The 21,797-nt window shown below is 38.3% G+C and overlaps 1 protein-coding gene across 2 annotated transcripts; it reads left to right on the forward strand.

Annotated features, from left to right (window-relative positions):
- Positions 1 to 4,838: 4,838 nt before the first annotated feature.
- On the forward strand, positions 4,839 to 21,248 carry NMU (neuromedin U). Of its 2 annotated transcripts, XM_037401005.1 has the most exons (10): positions 4,839 to 5,253; positions 8,564 to 8,622; positions 12,432 to 12,479; positions 12,579 to 12,638; positions 13,245 to 13,274; positions 13,382 to 13,432; positions 15,483 to 15,557; positions 18,890 to 18,943; positions 20,329 to 20,368; positions 20,946 to 21,248. In XM_037401005.1, the coding sequence occupies exons 1-9, from the start codon at positions 5,019 to 5,021 to the stop codon at positions 20,362 to 20,364; spliced, it is 648 nt and encodes a 215-aa protein (XP_037256902.1). In that variant the 5' UTR covers positions 4,839 to 5,018; the 3' UTR covers positions 20,365 to 20,368; positions 20,946 to 21,248. The 2 variants fall into 2 exon arrangements, with proteins under 2 accessions (XP_037256902.1, XP_037256910.1); XM_037401013.1 differs by lacking the exon at positions 13,382 to 13,432.
- Positions 21,249 to 21,797: the final 549 nt, after the last annotated feature.

The following is a 21,797-nucleotide window of genomic DNA, read 5'->3' on the forward strand; positions in this document are numbered from 1 at the left end:
TATTATCTGTGACCAGTTCCACCTATAAAACAAACGCAAGTCCATAAAAATGACACCATTCTGCTAAGTGTATTTCTTATGAAATCTGCTTACTTCAAAGATAGAGATTAAATACTATGGACTAGGCAAAGGGTGTCTAATGGAACACAGAGATTTTTATTTCCCTGGGACTGACTCAGGAACAACTCAGGATATAATAAATGAGATGAGGAGTCATGGCTTCTAGGTCTTATTGCAAGACTTAGTTACAGTAATTCTGTAAAAATTCTGTAAATTCTGTGTGTAAACTTTTTTTCAACTTTTTTCACATTGTTCACATCTACATATATGTTTATAGACCTATATTGCATCCCTCTCTAAGTTTCAGATTTCCATGCTGAAGAGTCCCAAACTTTTCAAACTTGCACTGAACTTACTACAATTCTCTGCATTTTCATCTGGAAGGAACGATGGGATTACAATTGCAGTAATCCACATTGAAAGCACTAGAGCCTTGTGCAAAGGCTGAGAAGTTAGTGTTTTTTATCATAAGGTTTTCCTCTTTTTTTTTTTCTTTTTTTTTTTTTTGCCACATCTTTATGATTATAGTAGTAGTAATAGTATTTTTTTCCCAGTAATTCATAACATCCTATTTCACTGTTTTTAACTTGGCTGAGAAATGAGCTGGTATCTGTGTAGAACGGTCTATGATGATTCTGGTATCTCTTTTCTATATGACGGTGGATAGCATACTGCCTGTTGCTGCATAGGTACAATAAGGGTTATTTTCTTCCACGTGCATTACTTTTCACATAGGAAAATGGATCTTTTGCTGAGACTACAAGAAATGCAGAGATTAAATTCAGAGAGCTCCTATCCTATCTCTAAGGGTTCCTTGCAAGCTAAAGGTATGAGGACAGTTAGTGCCCATGCTGTGTGTCTGAGACAAGGAGACATCAGCCTCCCTATACAGTGAGCCAAATTCAGCCCGCATGTAAATAGGTACCTACCATTCTGGAAAGATTATTATGTTTTTGCTGAGTTTGGTCACTGTCATCTTGAGCAAATTTTCTTTAGTCATTAAAGGGCTCAAACATGTCTCTTGCATACCAGGGCTTTTTATACAAAACATTCTGGGACTTTTGAAGGGAGTCCTGAACATCTGCTGCAACCAGTCCCATCGCTGTTCCCTCGTGGAGTCTCTCTTAGCCCGGGGCTGAGGTTTCTGTGCTCATTTCCAGTAGTTCACGTAAGTTCCCTCACTAGTTCATTAGAGGCTCCTAAGGTCATTTAAATTTTACTTATTCATAAAGGAGGAGCTGAGGCATTGTCTGGGATAAAACACAAAAAGAATATTCTGAGAAAATACAGGACCTATCATGCCTTATACAGCCTGGGTTTTATTATTTAATTCCTATTTGTAGGGAGATATCCCTAAAGGCTTCTACTGAGTGAGTATCTTTTTGTGTTAAGTCAACGCTGGAATAAAAGCCTGTTCAGAGATGCTGATTCTTTAATTGACTCTCCAGTCACTTTTCTTTTGTGGATCTTTTTGTGTTCTGATATAAACTTTACGTGCACTATTGGTCAGTAACATATGTGGAGAATGTCTTGAAGAAGTGCAATATCTGAGCAGGCGTTAATTAATTATTGATGCTTTTCTCCACAAAGTTTAATTCCCTAGAACATAAACAAGTAAGAAGAAAATCCATGTACGCAACTTCTTAATTGCACAGAAGGAGGAGAGATCTGAAGTTGTGAGAGACATCAGCGTGCTTGCACACACCGATCCATTTCAAGCATTCTCCAGGAAGTCTGGAATATATCAGTGAAGAAAGTGCAGTACAGATAAAGGCTTTCCTAGTGCTTACATTCAGATATACATGGAATGATTTCTCATCATTTTTATTAAAGTCATAGAAAAAACATATGCATTGACCTCTTCACAGGCTGTGTGTGCGTCTACACAGCAAGTGAATTCAGTGACATACCTCCTGACCTTGCCTTTGCTGAAGATGGAGAAGATGGTGTTTTCACATACTCAGCTGTTTGATTTCCTTTCCACTAGCCATAATTAACATTTATTGAAGCAACATTAGGAAGAATATAAATATTTCAAAGAAGCTAATTGCAGCATCCAAAACATCCTCCAAGCTATTCGTTTAATGAGGATGTGCTTTGTTCCTGCAATAGTGTAACATTAATTTCATCAAGCAATTAAAACAAAACAAAAACAGATACAGTGGAGAAAGATGTGGTTTTTCTCCTGTTTACAAGAACGCTTACTTGCGTTTCAGTGAGTTCCTTGTGCAAAGGTAACCACCATAAGCTATGTAAACCTATAAACTGAGATTCAAGCTTTTGCAAGAGAATTCGCTCTTTCAAAATTCACACAGATTTCAGTTGAAATATTGTCTTCGTATAAACTTGAGATCAGGCTTAGTGCAAATGTACTTTTTTGTTTAAAGTTATATTGTTTTTTCTAGTATATGGCTAGGAGGATTACAGTTATGCCCAAATCGGTTTACTGATATATCAGAAAATACAAAATTACACTGATACTCTTACTAAAAAGGCATAATCTAAAATGAAATGCCTTTCATACTGGGTTGGAAGCACTGGAAGACAGTAACCTGCTTCAGTCAGAATTCAGATAATGCAACTCATGGCACAAAAAGCACTGCATGTTTAATGGCTACTGCTTTTGCCCATTAACAGGAATCTGCTGAAAACAAAATTCAGGTTTCAGATGAAAGACTATGGAGCAATACAAATCCAAGCCTAGAAAAAATTATTAAATGGTGTTTGTTGGTTTTGTTTGGTTTTTTTTCTAGTAAACAGAAGACCAAAATTTTTCTACCTGCAAAATTTTCTCACCATCCTAAAAATATCTTTTAATATATTTTTGTGTGAGCAGACTCAGCAAAATCTTTCAGTCTGCAGTATTAAAACACACTGCACAAAAATGCAATTTCTGGGCTAACCAGAACTCTTTCAACTGAGAAGAAAGCTCAAGATATATCTTTTTTTCAATATTCTTAAAGCACTGTACTATTTAACAGGTGCAGAATGTTTACAGGTATCTCACTCTCAAATTATAAAAGACTCTAATTTATCTTATGTCACAATCTATTAAATATTTAACAGGAAGATAGTAATTACAATGCATAACAAATTAAATCCTTAGGCCAAGGCTCAGGACACCGATTCATGCATTTGAATCAAGACAGATTAGGGAGATACCTTTCAGTACTGATGACCTCCCATTTATAATAATGTCTTCTGAATAAATGTCTTCTCTTTTTATTAATAGAAACCAGAACCAAATGCTGTTCTTTGATTTGGATTGTTTTGAAACAACTCTTTTAATTAGGTAGATATAAATACAATAAAATATACAAAATACAGGCTGCTTTAATTTATGTACTGGTCTGATAACTGGCTTTCCATTGGCACAAGGGTTAGCTCTATTCCCGGTCGTGTTAAGGAAAGCTTTGCTACTGAATCTGGTAGAGAAGATACTTCTATTACTAAAAGAATTTTATAGCATCTTATCATGCTGCTTGGTAAAGCTTTCAAAATTTTGATGGCCTGTCAAAGCATCAGGGTGGCAGAGCACAATTTGTAGCACATACAACTGATAAGGGTAAAGGCAAAGAGCAGACAGCAACGCTGTGGTTATAAATTAAATTTATCTTTTGTTTCACAGTAACAGCCACTGCTTTTGTCAGGCAGCTTTATTCTACCACCCATCGTTCACCCCGCAGCCAAAACCCACTGAAATGGTCAAAAAGAACTGAATGTTGTTTTGGAAAATAACAATCTCTAATATTTTACCATTGTCTCACTGCTGGACCATGGATGTAATATTTCCTTTGAAAGTCAGAAAAAAAGCAACCAAGCGAAAAAATAGGAGTGAATAGAAAAAGAGGAAACAAATCATAAAGACAGACTGTAAATTGGGAGATGCTGGCCTGAAGTGCTCTCCGTAGCATCTTGGCATTGGAGCAGCACCTCAGTTGGGCAGGATCCCTCTGGAGAAAATGGTCAAAGAGCAGAGACAGTTGGACACACACCTTTGGAGAAAGTTGGATCCTGCTACTGGGCTGGGTGTGGGGAGCAGGTCAGCACCAGCCCGAGCATTCTGTGGGCAGTGAGAGGCACCGGCAGACGAGGGTACCAGGTCTGGTGGGCCAGGGCTCGCTGTGTTTCAGGGATGGCTGGACTAAGCTGCCCAAGAGTCTTTACAGATTTGGGGTCTGTGTGCTTTTGAATATCTTATAATATCATGTAGTTGCTTTGCTTATCTACAGGCATAACACCTGGGAGCAAGGTCTGCAGCTGTATTTTAAGTAAAATGCCTTGCTAAGCAGAGCATTAGGATTTTAATCACCCAATACCACCACATTACTGAGTTCTATTTCATGGTGTGGCATTTTGTGTTTGTGTTTTCAGGGCATAGGGAAAGTCGGGAAGCAGGCACACCCCTGCAGCGGGGCTCCTTCGGAAAACTCAGCGATCGGCGGGTCCCAGGGCAGGCAGGTGCATGTCCGCAGAGCCCCACATCCCAGCCACCGATGCCTTCTCCCGCATGCGAGCTCAATGCGTTTTTACTCCCAGGCTCAGCTAGTTGGGGGCAAATCTCTGTGAGATGTCCCCATTTTAAATCGTGCCTCTGTTCCCCCCCACGCTGGGCTAGGACAGTCTCTGAACGCTCCCCTTGGCCACCCCCATTCCATTGCCCTGGGCCGCCGGGGCTGGCAGGGCGGAGCAGCCCCTCCTGCTGCCGGGCGCTGGGTGTCTGAGACACGCGTGTTTTCACACACGGCCTTTTTCTTAAGGAGGGGGTTTAACGACGGGCTGGGCAGGCTGCAGGCTCTCTCCTCGGTGTCCCACCCGCCGCCCCAGCCGGGGTTACAGCCCGTGTGCCCCCCGGGGGAGCGGGGCCGAGCTGCCCGGCGGAGGAGGAGCCGGGTCTGCCCGGGGGGGGCCGCCGGGAGGGGGCAGGGCGGCTGTCGCGCCCTCCCCGAGGCGAGGTGATGCTCGTCCACGTGTCAGGGAGATTTAAAAAGTTTGGGCAGGGAGCGAGGGCATGCCCAGAAGAGTGGCTGGCAGGCAGCGCGGGGGACACCGCGGGCATGGCCGGCCTCTGCCAGCAGCCGCCCGCAGCCACCCCCCGGCGCAGCCCGAGGAAGGCAGGGGACGGCGGGGCGCTGCCGGGGTCCCCGCTGCTGCTGCTGCTTCTCCTCGCCTCCTCCATGTCTGCTTGCAAAGGTGAGAAGCACCCTCCCCGCCGCCCCTTCCTGCACCGCCAGCTCTGCAGATTTTGTTTGGGGGGGGGGGAGGGGGGGGCTGCAAAGCGAGCCGCTGCCGCTGGGCCGGGGTCCCGTGCGGGGCTGGCACAGGAGGTTGGAGCTGCTGGGCACGGTTTCGGGGATTGGTCTGGGGGGGGCTTCTTCCTCTGTCCCGGGAAGATTACCCTGTCCTGGCAAAATACACACCAGCAACTCGGCGAAGTAGCTCTTCTTAAAAGCGATTTAATTTTAAATGTAGTCTACTTTGATTTAAAAGCTAAGAGAAGGGAAATGAGATATATCACAGGCTTGTACTAAAATTTAGGACCCTCTGGAAGTCACCTAGTCTGACCCGAAATAATATTTATTGCATGAAGAATCCCTGGGGGTGGGGTTGAGTGGGAAAGGGTAGAGCTGCTGAGTTGCTTTAGGCTTAGAGCTTGATTATCTTGATTTAGTTTAAAATGTCTCACACCTGAAAGTTGCTATTTTTGTAGCAGGGGGCGATTGCGACAGGAGCGTAGCTAATGGGCTTTCTAACAAAACACTCTCTTTTCTTTTCTGTTCTGTTTTCCCACTCCAGATAGATTAGCTACTTGCAGCTTGTGAAGTAACATTACAAAATCAGTTCCTGTGCAAGGAATATTGTTTTGTTGTATTATATGTGTGTAAATTGCTTTCATCAGGAGTTTTTGTTCTGATCTGTTTTGGGTTTTTGATATCACGAATCAGACAAATCTAAATACAGTATACTTAATATTCTGTTAAAAATAAATTTTGGGGATGTGGAAGAGTGGAGGGAAGGAAAAGGAGGGCAAGGAAAGGCCATGGCACACAGTATTTCGGCGTTGTTCTTATAGAAATGATTGCCAGGAGCTTGTGCATTGGAGGGAAGAAGATATAAGAAGTGAATCCCAGGTTGAAAAGTGACTGAAACTGTGCGTCTGGAATTCTGCTGCCTTGGAAGTTTAGGTTTTAGAAGTTGGCTGAATTGAAGGATAAGAGACGAACATGTCATGGACAGTGTCAATTTTGTAGGAGGATTTCCTCTTCCATGTTCCTTTCCTCAATAACACTCTTTTTTTCCCTTTTTTTTTTTTCTCCCTGCTATGGTTCTTTTGTGTATATTACAAAATAACTTACTTTTTCCCTGTGCATGCTGGTGTGTGTGTATGTAAATGAATGAAGCCCTGTAAGGACTGCAGCACTGTTCTGGATGGGGTGATGAAGGGGACACCACTTGGCACTGGGAGGAGCATAGTCCTAAGTTTGAGCACAAAACAGATGAGACTGCACACGGAATAAGAGTGTTGTGAATAAGTGGAGAAGGGTTAAGGATACTTAGGTAGGAGCTAGTGAAATAATTGCATCTCCTCTGTCCAAAAGTATACACTTCAGGTGAAATAAACCTCAAAACCAAACCCAAGCAAACTGTAATATTCAGGGTTTCTTGCCTGCTGCCCTAAGCTTTACAGACTATTGGATTTCTTCTACTGGAAGCTTTGTGAGCCAGGCAATGGCAGAAGCAGCACTCAGAGATGGGTGAGCAAAGGTTTAATGGGGAAAGTGTGTTAATTTGAAGTGTCGCCCAGTTCCTTTCTTTGCAACCAAGATGCCAGTCCCAGGCATACTTTGCTTTCTATTCTTAAACTAGTATATTCAGATTGGAGTAAGAGAATTTTAACACCTTTAATTTATTTAGTGTTTTTCCTTGAACTAAAACAAACATCTGAAGAAGCAAATTTTTCTTTAGAAAGCAGTTTTTTTGTTATGTGAACGTCTCAGAGATGTAAAAAATACCTCACTTCTACACAGTGTGAAAATAATCTGATTATTTTTTGGGGAAAACAAGCATCCAGAATAATTAGTTACCTTAAGTTTGTACCAGTACCACAATAACAGTTTTGAAATGAACCCCTTAATGCCTGGAACTAACTAGTGTTGCAATTATTGTTATTAGTGATATATGTAAAACAAATGGAGATGAGGGGTATTCATACCTTGCTTACTTGGCCATTCTAGCTAAGTCTACCTTCACTTTTGTGGTTTTGGTGGGGGTTTTTTGTTTTGTTTTTTTTTGTTGTTGTTGTTTGATTTGGTTCAATTCTTTGAAAAAATGTGACAACAGGTAATTATAGATTGTCTGGGAGGTTATAAAATATCTATTAATCTGAGGTCTTTAAGAACAGTGTATAAACTGGTTAGGAATGGCTCGTGGGCAGCAGCTTTGGGCAGGAGGATAAATAGATGACTTCGTAGGGTTTCCTGCAGTGCTAGGAGTGTACAGGTAAAGCACCAGCCTCTCCAGCACCTGTCTCCCTCCCAGGTGAGTTACATGTCCCTTCACTGATACACTTGCGTCGTGTCTAGTGTACTCACGATTCAGTTATGCTTATTTCTATTATTTACAGAAACTCTAATAATACATCACCATTAGAAATATACTGCCAGATAAAATAATAATGTGGAAAGGTGGATATTCTGGGTGTTGAATTGAGAGGGACCCAGAGACACTGGCTTCCAGGTCTGCAGCCTGGGTGGGCAGAGATGGAGAAAGGAGCTGCCCCCAAGCCAAGCATGGCATCTCTGCAGCATTATGCAATTAATACCATGTTTTGTCCCCTAAGAGACTGATCTCCATCACATCACATATGCCAAACAGAGGAAATAAAGCCAGTTACACATGTAGTGTCTTACTACTTTCTCAAAACCACCATCTTCATATCACAGGCATCATTCATGTGCAAGTGTACATTACAATCAAAGAGTTAAACATGTGCTATGTAAATACAAGAAAGCAAGAGGTAGAATCCAGATCCTCAACTTGCAATACATGTGCTGGAGGCGAGTCAAGTTCTCAGAAAACTTGAGGTTGTGGGTGCTGGAATGTGTTTTGCTGAGCAGATCTTAACGTTCAAGAGCTGCCATGCAAAATTTCTTGCCTGCACTTAACTACCGAGAACAGACTAATGGTAGTCTGACCCTCGGTGAAACCTGAGTAACTTCCACACTGTCTATTGCTAAGAGGTGTGAGCGTCCGTATCTGCTGTGAACTTGTGATGAAGCCTCCTGCTGTGTTGCTAACTTAGAGCAGGCAGAAACGATTGGACAAACCCCACAACATGCAGGGCAGCAGACTTCCTTGAACGACGCAGCTCTCAGACTTCACAGTTAATAAGCGTACTAGGTGGTATATTGTATTCAGAGTGTTTATTTAAATGACTGACACAGCATGGTTACACAAGTTACCTTTGTTGGGCAGTGTTGCTAAGCACGGTTTGTGCTTCTAGGTGCACCAATGCCATCTCAGGCACTTGAGGCAGATGAGGATTTGCAGCTGTGGAAAGAGGTAAGCATCATCTGCCCTAGTGTATGCTCCCATTTCTTCTGTGCCCATCCTTGCTACGGTCACATCTCACTCTTCAGTATTTCCCTTGCATGGAGTTCAGGTGCTGCTTCTTCCAGTCCTTCTTCTCCTGTATGTCTCCTATCCTGACATCAGCGATGAGGTGAAACATCTTGTTTTCCAGATTTTCTGAATGGTTGTTCCAGCAGGAAGTTGAGGCTAGGTGTTGACGTGTCATTCCAGGAAAAGACTGCTGTGGTTCAATGGAGAGCTATGTTTGATAACACTTGTCATTTAACTGTCAATGACCACGCAGTTACTGTCCCTGGAAGCAACACAGGGTCCCATCCGGTAGTTTTATAGTCTGTACGTGATATGCAGGAATTATTTCAGTTCATCCAGTCCTACCTCTTGCTGCTTCTGTTCTGCACACAGGGCTGGGACACTGTATTTAATCCTATTCCAGCCTCTCTTTTACTAGTTAAAGGATAATGTACCGTGTCAGTTAGCCCCTCTAACATTTTGCTACTGTTTGCTATCATAACTTCCATTCCCATCTTTGAAATGAACATTTGTTTTGACTGTAGGATATGACACAGGTTAACGTGGGGTCTTCCCTGTCCTTTTGGAACAAATGGAGTGGCAGGACATAACACAGAGAGGATTTAGCCTGCAATTCACATGCTTTAGTGTTGCTGTAACCAAGTATTCTGTTGACATTTAATTTTGTAGCTTCTGATAACATTAGAAAGCAAGTGACAAACTAAGGGTACAGATGCAGGGAGTAAATTTCTTCCTATTGAGGCCATTACAGGAGACACTTCCCTACTGTCAGCTCCCCTGAGTTCATATTGGAAGTATCGACTCAAAACCTAATATATTTCTAGACTGGCATTTGAATAAGTCCTGGTAATATTTACCTCCTGGGAGAAAGTAGTCTCTTGGGAAGTAAGATCCTGATAGTTATAAGGAATTTTTGGAAACAAGTTATTTACATTCTGGATTAGTAATGCTGTTTTATACATTTCTGCATTTATTGCTGAGATTTACTAGTTGTAACAGAATTTGGCCCTAGGGCGACTGGAAAGAAAGGCAAAGTTCATGTTGGTTTTGGTCAAGAAAAAATGCAGATACTAAATTCTGTGTAAAATTATGTAATATAAGTGATATAAAACTTACTATTACAGGAGGAATGATGCAGGACTGGAGATAGTCTCAGGAAAGAGAATTAGATGCATAGCTATATACCCTAAACCAACCTGACTACAAAATCGTACTGGTTCACCACAGTTTCTTGGAGTGAAAAGAATCGGTTCTTCCCTGTTCATTACTTTACTAGTGGATCATTCAGGAGAAGCCCTGCCTCTAAATGAAGGTAGTATTTTCCAGGAATGACTCTCGATTTTCTAAATATGGGAACTTTGTAACTAAGTATAATGTTCCTTTACTTGACTCACAATCCTTTGTTTCTTTGTTACTTAAGCAACCCCAAACACTACGCAAGCTCCTACCTTCAAGCCACGTTTCTGAGAGAGGAGAGGAAACTACGGAGATGATGCATCAAGAAGGATAGAAACCGCTCTTCTTTTTAATTCCTTTTAAAAAATAAATTAACAGAAGCTGTGGCTTTTCCTCAGCCCTTGCTTTGCCCATGCAGGTTTTAGCTGAGAGAAGCTTTGCCTTGTGTTGTGTTGAACACAAAGCAATCTCTGGCTTGTCCTGCTACGGATTTATGGTAGTTCTCTGAGAGTCGCCACCAACTAAAACCCAAGCAAATAAACCAATAAAAATCAAAACCAAAAAAATCCCTCATTAAGAAGGAACAGTAAATTTTTAATGTAGGCTTCCAAAATTACTTCAGCGTAGTGTATCTCGTTCACTGCTGATTTCTCCCTCTACGTTTCCTTACTCTGAAAGCAGTGTAGCTGAAATAATACACCCAGAGACAAACAAACGCAAGATGAAGTGAATAAGGAGGATGTGTTACCAATAAAAACTGTTTGAAAGGGTAATTCTGTGAGCTTATACCTTTCCCGCTGTCTCTGCTAATGCTTTCTCATAGATTGTCTCTAGAGAAATAAATCATTTCTTGTCCTGAAGTACTCAGATAGATAAATGTTATTGTTTATTGCTTTTTTTTATGTAATGTTTTCATCGTAAAGAGCACTGTTTAGGGCTTTTAACCTATAGTAAAATCATAAGACCCATTGCATTGCCTACTCTTTATTCCAAAAAAAACCGCAGAAGACACTTTTTTTTTTTTTTTTTAATGCAGTTTGTGAACAAGATGACTGGCAAAGCTTTTTGGCAACTGGACTAACAGTGTCAAATATTTAATGGGAAAAACCCCAACGGTGCATACCAATGGAGGTTACTCTTGATACAATTTTAAATTTATATAATGAAAAGTTAAGCCTCTTTTTTTTCATTATTATTAAACTTTCGTTGAAATACTGAGGATTTTTTTTTCCTCACAGAATACTTCAGGCTTTCAGCACTGGTAATATTACTTCCATTAATTCAAATACCCTTTATTCCATTTCTTCTCCCTTCTCAATTAATAACACCAATAAAAATGATTCAGTATTATGTGATTCTTTCATCTTGGAAAAGAGACAACAGAAGAAGATTGTGATCAACTGTCCATACAAGGTTATGGGCAGTACGGAGAGGATGGGTAGCAATCATTTACTCATTACTTCTTCGAAGACAAGGTTATGCTAGCACGGAATGAAGACAGCCTTGAAAAGGCTGCTTAAGACAAACAGAGAGGGTATTTCATGCAGTATTTAGGAAAACCTTGCCACAGTGGTTCAGAGAGAGATTGGTGACATTCACAGCACATAATCCACTGAGCTTTGTTACAAAGATCTACTTCCAACTACGGAATGCTTGCACTACAGATTGCTGGTGGTTGGAGAGCATGGGTTTACTCGGGTGCCTGATCTTGTCTTAGGCTCTTCCCTGGGTGTTGACATTTGGTGGTTTTTGGAGATAAGATGTAGAGCTAAATGGACATGAGTTTGATCCAGATGAAATGGGAGTTGGGACTTCTTGGTTTGTGGATTTGTTTGTTTTGGGTTTGTGTCTCTGTGTGTCACGTTCCATTCTGTGCTGACACATCTAAGTTCACCAGCAATGGCTTCTTCCACAGTTCCTTTTAAGTTCCCTTGAAATATATTTTATATGTCTCTTACTAGTACTGTGATCTGGGAACCACCTCCTTTAAACAAAACCTTGTAAGGCTCTCCGTTTGACAAAGAAATTAGTGCAAAACTTGGGTGTTGGTTGCTTGGTGACTCACACAAAAGGACTGACATACATAAGATGTGCTGGCACCTCTCATAATCACTCAAGATGCTGGAATACAGTTGGAAGAGTTGTGTTTGAGGACAGCTCATTGAATCACTTCCTTTAGTTTTGTCATTTTCTTCACAGTTTTGTATAATCCAAAAATATCACAGAAGAGATTTACGTTTATAGTCCATACCCCAGGTGCTTAAAACCATAATTTAAAATATGACTTAGTCTGAGAAGGTTACAAATAAGAGGGGCATGAGGCAGGTAAGACAATAAAGGACACAGATATATAGGTGTTTGTTCAGATTAAGCAAGTGTAATTTTTTATGTGGTTAAGGCCTTTTTTTTCCTCCTTGAATGCGAAGTATTTCCTGAATGTATCTATAAGGATTCCTTATGGTGGACAAGCTTACCATGCTTTTAGCTGCACTGAACTGTTTCTGAAAATATAAATAGTTCACTTGTTTTTATTAATCTGACTTCTTAAAAAAGGACTGTGTGAACTTTTACAGATAGACGATGCATGTTCTGCCTACCTGTCCACAGATTCTCAGCCTCAGGTGAGTCAGACAGAGGTTACTTGATTATTTTGATACTGTTTGTTGTATGTAGTAGGGTTGGAAGCGTGATGCCTGAGTTCGTGTTTTTCTTTGCATTAGACATCCAGTATACTGGAAGAACTCTGCTTTCTGGTAATCGGATTTCTCCAGAAACCACAGGTAACACACATGAAAGACCAGTAGCATTTCTGAAGCCTGATCTCTCAGTGTGCTAGTGTCTACAATGAATTCTGAGGACCCAGTATCTGAAGTGTCACTCAGTCCTGGAAGTAAAACTATAATTTTTTTACTTTGAAATGCTATGTGTCTTAATCCAACACCTATTAAAGATAACAGGGAGACTCCAATATTTGGAAAATAATCTCCAGGCTGGATACAAGGTTTTAGGTGGTTTTATTGCTCTGGGTTAGAAAAACTATGAGCTCTCAATGGAGAAAGAAATCTACTTAGGAGAGTCTAGGGATATACAAAAGAGCATCTACTAAACACAACTGCTCTTCTAGTGGAGAGTAATCAATGCTCTCTACAGAGTTTTTTCTGTAACTCTGTTAGTTCTGTAAATTCTTTTAATTATAGAAAAGAGTAATTACATTGACAAGTAAATGTCAATATTAGACAAACAGACAAATGTAATATGTCTATTAAGGGAGGATGATATTCCAATCCATTACTGAAAAGTTTATAAAGTAATCAAAATTGTTCATTGTTCTTTTTTTTTTAAAAAAACCAAACAAATAAAAGCCTCTCTACTGATTATTCCCACAGGATTTAGATGAAAAAGACAACACCAAAAGGGTAAGATTTCTATGTATGTTTTTACGATCACACTAAAATTGTCAAGAAAACCATAACACCCTCGCCCTGTTTTGTAGTAAAATGACACTTTTAATTTTTTTGAACAGTTCTTATTTCATTATTCTAAGACTCATGACTCAGGCAACTCAGACATCATGGTAAGTGGCATAGCACCTCCTTGTAGTACATGTATGCTTGTACATAAAACGAAGGTGATGTTCCTTTTTGCAGTAGTCTCTCCAAATGAATAGCAAGCTCAGAACTGGAGATTCATGTTTAAGTTACAGAACATCTCTTAAGAATGTGGGAGAGGATCATCAGTACTGTCAAGGTGGTAAAAAAACCCAACCAAACCTTAATGGGATCCCAGTTGCATCTTAATCTTGTAGTTTCAACATTTAAGAATAAGATCAAATGCTTTTTTTCTGGTACTAGAACATTAACATGTGCAGTGAACAATGCAGATTTATAGAAGCTGAGAACATGACCATAAATGCTAAGAACCCTCAATGACTTTTTTATTAATTAATTAATTGTATCTATTTGTGCATGCCATAAATATGTATCAGGCAAAATAGTATTTGTCTCACTCAGACTTTGGATTGTATTTTTAAATGAAAAATATGATTTTAAAAATAGTCCAATATTGTTGCTATAAAAACATTCTCATAAACCAACAAATAAACTACATGTGATCCATTCCTGCTTCTAAAGTGCAAGTATAATCTGTTATTTCTGTGCATCTACGTGCTTTTTCTGTGCATCATAGGATTTTGAGAAAGTTAAATATATTCATGTTTTCTCATTTTCTTAACAGTCATTAATTATATGTTAATATCCATTTTTGCCTTGGTCTTTACATTTAATCAGAAATACGTGATATATTTCCTAGAAAGTGACATTGCTGATAATGGTGTCAGTCTTTTCATGACACAGCTGCTCTGGAAGTTTTAATGGTAATCAGGGCACAGTGAAATGAGTGATTTCTGCTGCTGCTCCTGCTGAAGAGATTACTGCACCCCGCTTTGTCCCTATGCTGAATACCTTTTTGCCTCTGCCTGCCTGCAGTGATTACCACTTTCTCACTCCCTCTAGTTTAGCTGTTTAGTTGACTATTTTCTAGCCCAGTTCTCAGATACTAACCTAGGTGAGATCCATAATTTCCTGTCTTTATTAACCTCTCTCCACTGACTGCAAGACAGAGCCCAAGTGGCCAGCTGGGATGCCTTTTAACTCCTCCACTCATGTCAGACTTACACTTTTTTATATATTATGTCATATTGCCTATCTTAGGCTGACAGAGCAAAATTAGCTCCAAGTTGGCAAGTTCATTTTACTTATTAAGTACATTAACACTTTAATTAGTTATTCCGTATTTTAAAATTCTCTTCATTGTGCTACTTTTCTAAGAAGTACTGTATCAAAAATGCATTATTTTTTAAATTATGTTTACATGAGTTGAAGGTTTAAATTGGTTGAGCAAACTTAGATTGTTCTACTTTGTTTCTTGCTTGGACCTCTCTCCGCAAGCCCACGTGGTTGTGTTTTACCAGAGGGGTACTTAACACTGTACACGATGCCACTGTGCTTAACAAGGCTGTCTGCAAGTTTAAAGTCTTGTTGAACACAAGGAATTTCATGATTGTGGCTTGTTTTTTAGGTAGAATGACCAGTGCCATGGTTACAAATTTTACTTGAGAATGGATCCCTTCTGCACAGTATTTTCTAGAAGAAAAAAAAAACACATTAATTTTTTCTTGCTGTGATTTATTTTGAAGACAAATGAACTTTTCAGTACAATGGAGACTGAAGCTGCTAAGTTCCATTGTAGACAATCGTAGAAATGTCAGTAGGAGTACTGTATGGAAATATTCTCTCTACCACACACAGAGGCTGATCAGAGTCTGAATAATTGCATTTGCCTGGGCAAAAAGTCTGTAAACAGTTCTGAACTTTCAGTGAGTAAAGGTGAGGCTGCATAGCTTTTCCCTCCATCACTCTGTGCATCACATTCATAGTGTAAATACAAATGTTGGTACCTGTTTGTCGTCAAGTCAGAATGTTAAAAAAATAACTTTCTTAATTAACATATTCAGTCCTTTTTTGTCTTGTTTGGTCTATAAGCCAATACTGCAGGAAGAGACTTTTTTTGCATCATAAGGTCTGAATTTCATTGTTGCTCATGTGTGTGTGTTCGTGTCCTCTCAGTCGTCTGTCCTGCATCCTTTACTGCAACTCGTTCCCCAGCTTAATGAGAGAAGACTGAAGAGATACAAAGTGGACGTATGTAATCTTAAACTCTGCATGCTTGCATTCTCACACTTTGTGATTCATTAGCTCTTCTAAAAATGTCCTTGTGGGCCTTTCTGCTCATAATACTTTTATTTTCATGATTTAATATCACACTAGTGTATTTTCATTAGAAACATGAGGGGTTTCTATTATTTAATTAGTGAAAAATAATCCTGCTGATATTTAACATTTAAACCAAGAAAACACTGAAGTAATATACCTTAAAACAGAACAGTGGTAGAACACAGAGCGTATGTATCAAAATGGATCTGTTAATTATTTCATAAAAATAAAAATACATTGAAATTTATTTGTACCATTATATTGCAGTTGAGTTATATCTTCTAGGGAGTTCCTTGTTTTCCCTGTTTGGAATTCAAACCATATTTACTCCCTAAATGCATATTATTTATGACTTATTAAAGTAATTTATAAGCAATTTTACCGTTTAACAAGGTGCAGATGAAGTTCTCAATGGAATTAATTTTCAATAGAACAGTAGTGTGTTTTGGAACAAAAGTTTTGCATAGAGAGAAACAGCACCATTATTTCTAAGCTATCATAAAAAACTTGGTATATTTGCTGCAAATGCAACTTAGAAGTTCAAAAATAAAAAAGCAGATGGCTACTAATGTCCACTTCCTTAATACAGCTATGGAGAGAAAAATGCAGTCTGAGATATAAGAATCCTTCTCTATAAGAACACCGAAGATTCCTGTATAATATAGTATACTACAGTCTAAGACCCAGATTCTTGCTGTTTCACATTGACTTCGGCTTGGTTGTTCCTTAGATACGTTGATGTGATTTCTTATCTGATTCTTATCAATATCTTAATATTCACTGACACACAAGTTCAATTAGGTCTACAAATGCGATACTTAAAACTCGGATATTAGCATCCCCATAAGTAGGATTTTTCCTTTTTCAATCCAGATAAAGGCTGTGTTGTTAACTCCCAAATTTTCACTGAACTCTTAATCCTATGATTATTTATGCCAGCTTTCTGCCCTTCTCTTTGGATCATTGCATAATCCCAACTATATGCCCTGAATCACATTTTTCTTATCCAGTGACAGAACCTGGCCACATATAAGAACTTAAAGAGTTTGTACTTCTTCTCATGGACTAAAATTGTTAAGAAAATGTAACCTGCTACATATCTGAAAGGAAAATATGGGGTAAAATTTACCTCGTGATGAATTTGATGTGAACTGTATTTATGCTATTGGACCTATATGCAGGCAAAAGATAGGCATTTAGACCTACAAAGTGAAGAGCTCATTAAATCCCAATGAAGACATGCATAATATTAAATATGTACTTGCATACATTTTCTTCTATACAGCTGAAGCCAAGAAAAGTAATGGCATGGCTGTCACTTACGGAATATAGCCATTTAAAAATATTCATGTAGATCTAAAGAAACAATGAAAACAGCTCTAAATTGAATTGCATTTTATAGAAAGCAACTTTTTTGATTTCCTGTTGTCAATTCCTGCTGTGAATGCCAGTCACCTTGTTAAAGATGTTATTTATTCCTGTATAGCCCATAAACACCAGACCTTTACAAAGCGCTCACATCTTGTGGACTCAGTTGCCTTTGCAGACTCTTTTGGGTTTTGTATTTTTGCATGCACCTTATTTATTTTAATGTTATAATAAATCTTTGAAATTCATCCCTATTACACTTATCATATTTGTTTATATGGCAGATTTCAGTATATTTTAGTATGAGTTTAAAACCCTATCCAAATGTTATTGCTGAGGGCCATAGATAATTACAAAACCACTGAAATACTTTTATTATTGATGGCAGATTATTGCAATTATTCCATGACTGTGAGAAAGCTATAAATATTTCTTTCCAAGAGACTCTACCAGATGGGCTGATAGGGAGATAGCATGGGTAAACTTTAAAGCCAGCAGAGGACCGGAGCAACCCTGCCTGAGATGTGCAGAGGAACTCCGATCCCCCATGGAGCAGGAAGCCCCTATGTTCCTGTGGGCTGCCCACCTTTGGTTGGACTATCTGACTCTGGTGTCACAGAACGTGCTTTAGAAATGGTTAGCTTGCTGATTTATTTTTTTTTTTTTCTCACTGGGAAGAAAACCAGAACCTGTTGTACATAAACACACCCACCTCTTTCCAATCAGATAAGGAATTGAAAAGGTGGATAGGTGAAGAAGGAAATGCGTTTTATTAAATTTATTCACTCAGCCCAGTTTGGGCTGACACCAGATTTTGTCATGAATTTGATTCCTCTTGAGTTGCATCTTGACTGATAAAATAGGATCTAAGAAAGAAGACACGAGCATTTTGTTAGCAAGTCCACCCAAGAGACTGAACAAGATAACTTGTAGAGGACAGGCATTAAAATAAACTTTAAATAACCATACTTCTTCAAGAATATGTATGTCTGTGTGTATATATATATATATATATATATACACACACATGCAGATTTGTGAATATACATGCACATATATTACAGCATGTATTTTTTTTAACATCTCCAAACCCTTGGAAGTTTAGAAGGTGGGTGTAACAATGAATACAGATTTTAGCTTCAGTTGTTTTCTAATACCAACCTGTCATAAAATCAAACAAGAAAACTATGTAGTCTTTAAGAAGTGCTTAGCTGTAAGCAGAGAATAACATATTAACATAAATCACAATTCCATATTAGTAATTGCACACTTGATTTCCTTTTATGCTCTAGATCAATTCCTTTAACTTGCAACAGCTGCCTGTTTTGGTCCTGGTTTTATTTTTGTTCATGTATTGAATAGAAAAAGTAGAAAAATAATGAAATATAAATACCATAAGACACTCCAATGGCAATGTATTTCTGATATTTAAGCTTTGCATTGTTGTCCTTCCGTGAGGTGCAGACCAACTCTACTTTGTAGAGATTCTGCTACCATGAAGACACTCTGGTTGTGTCTGGGTTGTGTCTTGTTAAGGGGCAAGACTGTGTGGTAGTACTGAAGTAATACTTTTAATATGTATATAAAAAATGCATTATCTATATGCATTAATTTACAAGAGTAGATATGATGAAACTGAAATAGGGTAGATTTAGATTAATTATTAGGAAGAAATTCTTTACTGTGAGGGTGGTGAGACACTGCAACAAGTTGCCCAGAGCAGCTGTGGATGCCCCATCCCTGGCAGTGTTCAAGGCCAGGCTGGATGGGGCTCTGAGCAGCCTGGTCTGGTGGAAGGTGTCCCTGCCTGTAGCAGGGGGGGTTGGAACTGGATGATCTTTAAGGTCCCTTCCGACCCAAACCATTCTATGATTTAAAATACTTTTTTTCAGGAAGAACTTCAAGGGCCTGGAGGGATTCAAAGCAGAGGCTACTTTTTCTACAGGGTATGGTTTGTTTAACACTTTTTTTTTTCTTTTTGTGGTGTTACAAAACAAAAAGTAGAGAAAAGAGTGAATTATGTTAAGAATTACTGTGATGGAGGAAACATTTTCAGTAAGAGCATTCCACCATATAGTACTACTCAAGATCTGCTCCATTTTCTTAGATTAAAATAAAGTAATAGTAGGGAGTCTTTGTACATATATTAATATTTATTAATATGTACAACATTATTATGTACAACAAATAATGTACATTAATATGTACAACAAATAATGTATACATGATACCATGCAATGCCTTAATAAGTTATTATGTCTGTAATTCTCAGAGAAAGTTATAGAAAACACAGCATCTTGGACAATTGTTCTAAAGCATTGTTCAACACGGTACATTTGCATGTGATATAAATACAATGCCATGCTTACACACTGTATCAAAACTGCTACTGAGCCTGCGTTCCCCATTTTCCTTGTAATTTGACCAGTAGGGTTAGAAACTAGATAAAAATTCTCATGAGAACAAAACTACTGTGTTCATCTTTTATGTCATAGAGCCTTTTTACTCCATTTTAGCACAATTTAGCAAGTTAAAGATGGCAAGTCACACTTAATAATAACTCTCTTGGTTTTGGTTAATGTTTTTTTCTATTTAAATAAGAAAGTGGCTAATGGCTTTGAATAAGAAAGTTACTACGGTTGGACTCGATGATCTTAAAGGTCTTTTCCAACCTAAATGATTCTGTGATTCTAATGAAAAGACTGCAAGTTTGTGTAGTTAAATTTCTTATGTATCATGCTTGAATCTTTAAAGTTGGGTAATACTAACATCGGTGCATTCACAATGACAGAGTAAAAAGCAAATCCTTATTAAGCTCAGTAAGAAATTTTTTATCAGATTTAGTAGAAATTGTATTAAGTCCAAGTAGTCTAAAATATTTCTGAAAATGACCACAGTGAAAACGGAGAAACTCCTTGCCTATGTTAAAGCACACAGTCAAAAAATAAAACTGAGAGTGACATATATTGGTTTATGAATTGCAACAAACACTTACAATGCAATAACAGCAAACCTGAAACCACATGTTAAGAAAATGCAGAAAGAATGAGGGATAATGGCTTCTTAGAGTGACTTCTTGTGGCTTTCTCCTCTTATAAAATCATACAAGATAGGCATAATGCATTCTTCAGTCTATATGTAGTAAATTTTACTGTATGTTCTCCAGAGGTGGATATGCATTAAACAATAAGTGGTCTCAGGTTTATCTTTAAGGAAGATGACATTGACAGAACTCGGAAGTTTACCAATTTCTACACGTACCAAGCTGTGTGGGGCTTTGTTACTGAATCGAGTTAGTTTTATAGAGCTCTATTGAATATTTGTCTTTCAGCCACGCAATGGAAGGAGATCAGTGGATTTTCGCTAAGGAGGTATTTATTTAATATTTTTAATCATTATCTACATCTAAATTAGTTTACTTTTATACAAATAGGCCACAATATTTTTGTTGAGAAGTAGTTTCAGAAAGCTGTTAACAGTGTAGCCAACTTAGATTTCCACAGACAAGCTTCTCCCAGATGTGTTAAATAAATGCAACTTCAGATGAAGTGAATAGAAGTAGGTACTCAGTTCCTAGAACAGAGAACACTGAGGTGTTTCAGGCAGCAAGAAATGGAGAATATCCCAGATTTGTAAACAGTTTGGAAAGTTTCCAATGATGATAAGTATATGTCAGGAAGAATTGATTCAACTACCTGTCAAATAGATACTGAGACGTAAACTGAATTCCTGGGGGAAATCCCTTAATCTCACATAGAAAAAAACCTCTCAGTGAAACTAAGGACAGACTTCAGGATTTAATTTCAAAGCATTCAACTATTTTGAAAGATATTAAAAAGTATAGCAACATAATAATATCTGTTTTCTAATATATTTTATACCTTTTCCATATTTTAAGTATTTAATGTTATATCATACCAACAGCTAATTCTTTTTCTTACTTTTCAGGATTTCGGATTCCTGACCTAGAGCTAATACTGTACGAGTGCCGAGTACATGGACATACTGTTTTCCTTAGAAAAAATAATCACTACCAATGTACAATTAAAAAACACTAGTATGTAAACATTCTTAAACTAGATTGTTAAGGATTCAAAAGTTTCTTTACTTTCTTGATTATATTAAAAACATATTAAAATTATTTGTTTCTTAGTGTTATGATGTTTACAATTGTGTAATGTATTTGTAAAAATGTGCATGCAGCAGATATTGCCTCTAACAACCGTTATGTACATTTATTTTCCCTTATAAATAAAGGCACTCAGAGAGTTGTTTTAATGAGAATGTTTGCAATGTAGATGATTGCATTTTTTCAAAATATGTTGTTAAGTGATTTGTGCAGTCTTTAAAATCACAGGTTATCTAGGAAGGCTAAACAAAAGGTGTGGTTTGGTTTTCAAGACGATGTTCTCTACCTCTGTATGTCATTCACTGAGGCCTGTGGACTTCTGGCAGTCTGCAGGGTCAGTCAAGATAAGTGCTCTGCAGGTGATCTACAGAACTAGGTTGATGATAAAGGGGTTTGGCAGTCATTAATGAGCCTTAAGGTTAACAGTTGTTCACTGGATAAAAAAATTAGAATCTCTATTACCTTAAGAAAAGGAAATTGAACAAGTTGCATTTTTTTAAGAAGTATCTCAATTTCAATTCAACTGAAATTGAATACAATGGCATAATTTTTTTTAGCTATTAAGAATGCAGGTGCAGCATGGTTCTCATTTAGAAGAGCACTTAATTGCATTATTTACATTCTTCCAGAATTAGTTTTCCCTTGAAAACTCAACTGGGTTTGAGTGTAAT

Source organism: Falco rusticolus, chromosome 1 (assembly GCF_015220075.1).
Source record: "Falco rusticolus isolate bFalRus1 chromosome 1, bFalRus1.pri, whole genome shotgun sequence".
NCBI lineage: Eukaryota > Metazoa > Chordata > Aves > Falconiformes > Falconidae > Falco > Falco rusticolus.